General features: G+C 39.7%; 2 protein-coding genes across 2 annotated transcripts; both read right to left on the bottom strand.

Annotated features, from left to right (window-relative positions):
- Positions 1 to 4,986: 4,986 nt before the first annotated feature.
- On the bottom strand, positions 4,987 to 5,457 carry LOC138896030 (uncharacterized). The gene has a single exon (XM_070180802.1). The coding sequence runs from the start codon at positions 5,455 to 5,457 to the stop codon at positions 4,987 to 4,989; it is 471 nt and encodes a 156-aa protein (XP_070036903.1).
- A 21-nt stretch (positions 5,458 to 5,478) lies between these two features.
- LOC138896029 (uncharacterized) lies at positions 5,479 to 6,483 on the bottom strand. The gene is made up of 2 exons (XM_070180801.1): positions 6,417 to 6,483; positions 5,479 to 6,281 (listed from the first exon to the last, which is right to left on the bottom strand). The coding sequence occupies exons 1-2, from the start codon at positions 6,481 to 6,483 to the stop codon at positions 5,479 to 5,481; spliced, it is 870 nt and encodes a 289-aa protein (XP_070036902.1).
- Between the last annotated feature and the right edge of the window lie 829 nt (positions 6,484 to 7,312).

The raw sequence follows: 7,312 nt of genomic DNA, 5'->3' as shown, positions 1-7,312 counted from the left end.
GCCAAAAGCGCCGCAAGCACAGACAGTGCCCCGCACGAAGATCCAATGCCAAGCACCAGCGCCCAGCCGCTGGCAGATCCAAATAGTGCCGCGCGCGCCCATAGCAATGCGCGCACAGACCTTGCTGCTCAAGACAAAGTTGCTGCCATCGGACTTGCTTCTATAGAAGACTAAGTCCTTTTCATTGTAATTATAGAGTAGTTTTACTTCATTCATTTTCAGTGTGCTTCTACAGCTTTCTTAGGTCAACTCATGTGACTTTGGTTTATCTTTTAAAGCATTATTAAGGGGGACCAAAGCATTCAAACATTCAAGCATTCAAACAATTCTCTGTACTGGTGTCTCTCCCCCCCGACACTGCATTGCATCTTGTAATAGCTTTCATCATCATCAATACAATCATCAGCTTTCATCATCAATTGCTCATTTTTTGCTGCTCAATTGCTCACGATATTGGTTTTCCCGTACGACACTGACAATCTAGTCTAGCGTATGGTGAGGTTCTCAGTTGGCGCATAGCAACCGCACTGACATAGGTTGCTTAGCCTTACGTTGCCCTTCCAAGGAATTTCAGGAAGGCGCCGTGTAACATTACTCATGACCAATTTTTCAGAGGCTTCTATTTGGAAAAAGGGGTCCACAGATCAATCATCTGAGCTTTGCAGATGACATCATTATCTTCACCTCAGAAGGTAGAGCATCATTGCAAAAAATCATGGAAGTCCTCAGTACATATAAGGACATTTCTGGGCAGCAAATCAACAGAAACAAAAGTCACTTCATGGCTTCTCATTGTGCCTTTCCTGCAACCATCAGAAGAATTCAACAGGTTACAGGTTTTACCAAAAAAAAACTCCCCCATCACTTACATGGGATGCCCCTTATTCATAGGAAGGATGAGAATAATCTACTTCAACACCATGGTATCCAAAGTAGTGAGCAGGATTAGAGGATGGCAAAGCATAATTCTTTCATATGGAGGGTAGAGCAACCTTGATTAAATATGTGCTACAGTCTCTCCCTACTCATCTCCTCTCAGCATTATCCCCTCCCAAAACAGTGCTAAACAGATTGAAAAGGTTGCTACAACCCTTTTCTGGGGTATGGACAAAGACAAGAAAAAGTACCACTGGGCTTCTTGGCATAAACTCTCTTTCCACTCACTGAAGGAGGAATTGGCTTTAGATCTATAGAAGACATATGCAGAACCATGGAGTTCAAACAATGGTGGCTCTTTAGAACTAAACAGTCTTTGTGGGAAAGTTTCCTTAGAGCAAAGTAATGTCAAAGATCAAATCCTATTGCCAAAAAGTGGCACTCAGGGCAGTCACAAGCATGGAAGAAAATGATGTTCAACAAAAAAGAAGCTGAGAAGCACATACAATGTAGATTACATTCTGGTAACTGCAGCTTCTGGTGGGATAACTGGTTGGGAACAAGTGCCTTGGATCAACACATAACAGAAGGAGGATGACCAGGAAACATCAATGTATCCCAATTCTGGGAATCTGGGCACTGAAATTTGCAGAAGCTGAATGATACTGCACCAGTCCATAAAATTGCCTCCATCCTTCACACCCCAATTTACCATGATCCAAATACCCTTGACCAGGCTATCTGGGTTCCTAATGACAATGGAAACTTCACCTGCTCATCAGCTTTAGAAGTAATCAGAAAGAAGAGGCCCATCAATTTTACTAACAAAATGACTTGGCACAAAAGGATACCCTTCAAATGGTCCTTTTGCTTATGGAGAGCCCGTAGAAACAAATTACCAACAAATGATACGGTTCTCCTATTTAGCAACCCTATTGTTTCCAGACGTGTGTGTTGTCAAAGGTATGGTGCTGAGACTGTGAAGCACATATTCAACACAGGGCATTTTGCAGCAATAGTGTGGAGAAAATTTGGAGGAGCAGTTGGTATCCAAAAAGCAGGACTACGTCACAGACTACTCCTAATAAAATGGTGGCTGCTTAAAAGACAAAATGAAGTCCAGAAACTCTTGCTAGACACTGTCCCTATTATCATCAGCTGGAACCTATGGAAAAATAGATGCAGTGCAAAATATGGTACCAAACAGTCCTCCTTGACTAGAGTCTTGTTTGCCATCAATTATGATATCCATCTTCTTCTCAAAACTAACTACCCCTCTATTAAATGGCCACTGCAATGGATTGACCTGTACCAAGCCATTGAAGATATATCCCATTACACTAATGTTCAGCAAGTTACCTGGAGGAAACCAGCACAAGAATTTGTTAAAATCAATAGTGATGGCACTGCAGTTACAAACCCAGGGAATATAGGTACTGGGTCCATCATCAGGGATCACATGGGTACATTTATCCATGCCTTAGCAGGCCCATTGGGTGAAGGTACCAACAATCAAGCAGAGATAGAAGGAGCAATTATTGGGATCACATGGTGCTTGGACAATGGTTGCACCAAAGTGCACCTTGAAGCAGACTCAGCTTTACTCATTCACTGGCTCACTAGTGAGACTACACCACCATGGGCACTGAAAATGCTGCTACTGAAACTGAAGCAGTTATGTGATCAATGTGCAGCAATCAATTTCTCTCATGTCTACAGAGAAGCTAACTGTCCAGCAGACTCATTGTCAAAGCTCATCCATAGTCTCATAACACTCACCAACTTCCATTCTCTACACTCACTGCCCAGTCAGATCAGAGGTCAAATCCAATAGGATTTCCTTGAAACACCAGCATTCAAACATAAGAAAACCAATAAAATCATCATCCCACCACACCTAGCCTCTCCTGCTACTTCTCATGGGTATGGATGACAGTCATGCAACAATGGGAGCAGACCTAATTGTCCAAGATTGAATGAGCTACAACAATAAAGAAACCAGTAGCAGCAACAACTGCACCAAATGTTGCAGCAACAACAGCCTCAACAACACACAAGCATTGTATGTGCCCAACAAGTTTTCACTAATCAGTTTGTTATTTTTTACAGGTACATGGTTCCATCTTAGTATATTGGTATGTATTCAAGGTGTGGTATTAGCACTTCATGTGCTCAATCTGTTGAATAAATATCAATATACATGGGACACCCAGGATCAATCCTTTCTATATTTAAGGCACCTTAATGGCAGATTGGCTTCCTGTAGCTCCTGCTGCCCACTCTCTTCTATCAACAAATCCTTTTGGCCATTGCACTCTTTGCCTTTGGGCAGTATTATAGATGACATACGACTACAATCCAGAAGCAACAGTTTTTTTGAATTTTGGAGTTGCTTGGACAGTTTTTTGCACACCTTTTGACATCTGTTTGGGCTACCTTCACAATGGCTTCCACCCATGTTCAAGCCAATACGAAGATAACTCTGATGTATCGTTCACTCTATCCCCTATGCTGGTTTTGCCTTTCCACATAGGGAGAACTATTTTTCATTTGTACCATAGAAGCAAATGTATATGGGAGAAGATCCCCAATTCTACTCTCATAGTTGACCTAACTTCACTTGGTCTTTGTACATCATTAGGCTACCAATTTTGGTTAGCAAAATCGTACACCCTCATTTAGGTCTAACTTCACATACTTGTAAGGTATCAAATGGCTATAGATTTAGTAGTCATCAAGTATCATCCATTTATCTGGAGGTAAGGTTTATGTCCCCCTCATTTTTGTACTTTAGCTTTATATATATGAAAATCAGCCCTAGGCACAATGCCTAGTGGACCTTTATTTAAAAAAAAAACTTCTTTGATTAGTTTCACAAGCTTCTCATCCAATTTTTGTGCTTCTTTTATCTGTTCAAGTAGAACTGGCTTGACTTTCAAACTAGCAATAATAGAGCCATCAGCTTTAAATGTAAGACAAGCATTCATGGCTCTCAATTCAAGAAACAAAGGCAAAGGACTTAGAGATAAATCGGCAAAGTATTTACGACTTAGAGCATCTGCAATAGCATTGGCTTTATCCGGATGATAGTCAATTGTGCAGTCATAATCTTTGATAAGATCAAGCCATCTACGCTGTCTCAAATTCAACTCTTTCTGTGTACCAGAGTACTTCAAACTCTTATGATCTGTGAATATATAACATTTTTCTCCATACAAGTAATATCTCCAAATTTTCAAAGCAAACACTATGGCAGCAAGATCAAGGTCATGAGTAGGATAGTTCAACTCATGTGGTTTCAATTTGCGAGAGGCATAGGCAACCACTTTCCCTTCTTGCATCAAAACACAACCCAAACCATGATGAGAAGAATCACTATATATCACATACTCTTTCCCTTCAGTTGGTAGAGTAAGTATAAGAGCTTTAGTCAATAAAGATTTGAGCTTTTCAAAGCTCTCTTGGCATTTATCATCCCACACGAACTTGACGTCCTTCCTCAAAAGTTTAGTCAAAGGAGAGGCTATAATGGAGAAGTCTTTGAAAAACCTTCTATAGTATCCCTCTAAGCCCAAGAAACTTCTTATTTCAGTTGGACTTTTGGGCAGTTTCCATTCAACAATAGCTTGAATCTTACTAGGATCAACTTTCACACCTTCAGCTGACACAACATGCCCCAGAAAAGCCACTCCACTAAGCCAAAATTCACATTTGGAAAGCTTGGCATAGAGTTTTTTCTCCTCCAAGTTTTGCAAAACAATCCGGAGATGTTTATCATGATCTTCGCTATTCTTGGAATATATTAAAATGTCATCAATAAATACCACCACAAATTGATCAAGATAAGGCTTGATAACACGATTCATTAGATCCATGAACACTACAGGAGCATTTGTCAACCCAAATGGCATCACCAAAAATTCATAATGACTATACCGAGTCCTAAAAGCATTTTTAGGAACATCTTGCTCACTTACTTGCACTTGGTAATACCCAGACCTCAAGTCAATTTTTGAGAAAATCCGAGCACACTTTAGCTGGTCAAATAAATCATCAATCCTAGGCAATGAATATCTATTCTTAATTGTGACCTTATTCAATTGCCGATAATCAATACAAAGCCGAAGAGAGCCATCTTTCTTTTTCACAAATAAAATATGAGCTCCCCAAGGAGAAACACTTAAGAAGTTCTTGCAATTGAATTTTCAACTCCTTCAATTCTGTTGGAGCCATTCGGTAAGGAGTTATAGAAATAGGAGTAGTTCCAGGAATAACCTCTATAGGAAATTCAACTTCCCTTTTCGGGGGCAACCCAGGAAGATTTTCAGGGAAAACATCAGGAAATTCACATACGACTGGTATATCATTAAGGCTTGAACTTTCTAGGTATGTATCAACTATATGAGCAAGATAAGCTTCACAACCCTGACTAATCATCTTTCTTGCCACAACTGCAGAGATAATATTAGATGTCAATGATCTTTCACCTTGAATAACGATGTGTGAAAATGTATGAGCTTTAAAGGTCACACGCTTTGACCTATAATCAAATACTGCATGGTATCTATGAAGCCAGTCCATACCGATGATGACATCATAGTCTTAGAAAGGCATTTCAATCAGATCAGCAGGGAAGACTAGATTTTGAATCTCGAAGGGACAACCTCGATACATCTGATTACAAACAATCTGATGGCCCAAAGGACTTCTAACAAGCACACCAAAATCAAGTCTCACAGATTTCACATTTTCAAGAAAAACAAGTGATGAGCAAACATAGGAATGTGTAGAACCAGGATCAAATAGTGTAACAACATATAATCCAAATAAGTGAAATTTACCAACAACCACTCCTGCCCCATATTGGTCATCCCTCTGTCTCATAGCATAAGCTCGTGTTGTAGCTCTTGACCCAATAGCTTGATTAGCTCCACCTTTACCTGTGGTTTGGGTGTTTCTAGATCTTGCACCTCTATTCCCTTGAGAAGGAGCGAGAGTAGGTTTCTGAACTGAACCTTCAGTACGTGGAGAATAAAGAAGGTTAGGATTAGGACAATCCTTCACTTTGTGATCGAAGCTCCCACAGTTAAAACAAGCACAAGAAGCTTTCCTGCAAGTACCAAAGTGATTCTTTCTACACTCTGCACAGGTGGGTATACGATTCTTGCCTTGTCCATAGCTTGGAGTGCTAGCAGTAGAAAATTTTGATCTATTTTGCTTATGCTGAGCTGACTTGTGAACACCACCAGTCTTGGAATTGTCAAACTTCCCCCTTTTGGAGGGACCGCCATAATCTGAATTAGCTTTTCTGAACCTGTTTTCATTTCTACTAGCTTGTTCCTTGTCAATTCTTTCCCAAGTAAGAGCAGCTATAACTAGTTTAGAAACAATTTCATGTTGCGGGACTGCCACAAAGTTTCGGATAGAATCATTCAAACCATCTTTGAATCGCCTGCACATATATTTTTCATCATCGATAATACCTCAAGCATAATGAGAAAGCCTGAGAAACTTTTATTGATATTCATCAATAGACATACCCCTTTGCTTTAAATCCAGAAACTCCTTTTTCTTTGTATCACGATAAGCAGGTGGGACATACTTCATGCGGAATTCTTTGACAAAATCATCCCAAGTAAGTACCAGAGGTTTTGCTTTGGCATTTGGTACACTTACCCACCAGTCATAAGCATCCCTTTGTAACAGTGAGATGGCATACTTAAATTTGGCAACTTTCGAACATTCTAATTTCTCAAATACTCTCTCTATGCGCTCAAGCCATTATTCAACATCAGTAGGATCAACAGTGCCTTCAGACTCAACTCCACCCATTTTTTCTCATTTTCTCAAAGTTCATTTCATTATGGTCGGACATTGTTCTAGCCAAGTGATGAAAGAAATAAACCATTTGGTGAAAATGAGGATAAAAAACATGAGCACTATGACTCATATGAGAATGTGGCCCAACTCTTGCATCCTGATTATTTTTCACTTCAGATCCTCTAGTACGAGGAAAATTAAGGTAAAAATAATGTTCTCCAACCCCTTCCTGTAAGTGAGGTTGGGTCTAAGAGTTATCTGAACCCTCATGAGATGCTTCCATAGGTCTATTAAAAGAAGAGGCCATAACTTAATTCCGACATAATGGAGATCACATTGCATTAGGGACATGTACATGGTGCATATGCACAACACACGTAATAAAACTTTATAAAAAGAAACAAGTACACTAACAAGTCATAACAATAGTCCTAGAATCACAAACCTAAAGCTCTGATATCAAAACTTGTAGCGACCCCTTTGGGAGGGTGCTACTTATGAAACAAATCTAACTTACTACTTACAACATTTAGAAGATATTAATCTAAAAAGACATTCATAATAATTTAGTACCGGAAATAGGCCCATGAAATAAAGGTTTCAAGGTGCAATATTT

The sequence above is a fragment of the Nicotiana tomentosiformis genome, chromosome 7 (assembly GCF_000390325.3).
Source record: "Nicotiana tomentosiformis chromosome 7, ASM39032v3, whole genome shotgun sequence".
Lineage (NCBI taxonomy): Eukaryota > Viridiplantae > Streptophyta > Magnoliopsida > Solanales > Solanaceae > Nicotiana > Nicotiana tomentosiformis.
This window is presented reverse-complemented; position numbering and strand designations above follow the sequence as displayed.

Excerpts from the sequence above, each read along its gene's own strand:
- LOC138896030 (XM_070180802.1), bottom strand. The coding sequence starts at position 5,457 with ATGGACTGGCTTCATAGATACCATGCAGTATTTGATTATAGGTCAAAG.
- LOC138896029 (XM_070180801.1), bottom strand. The coding sequence starts at position 6,483 with ATGAAGTATGTCCCACCTGCTTATCGTGATACAAAGAAAAAGGAGTTT. Across the intron at positions 6,282-6,416 it reads TCTGGATTTAAAGCAAAGGG|TCCCGCAACATGAAATTGTT; the intron begins GTATGTCTATTG and ends ACTTTGTGGCAG.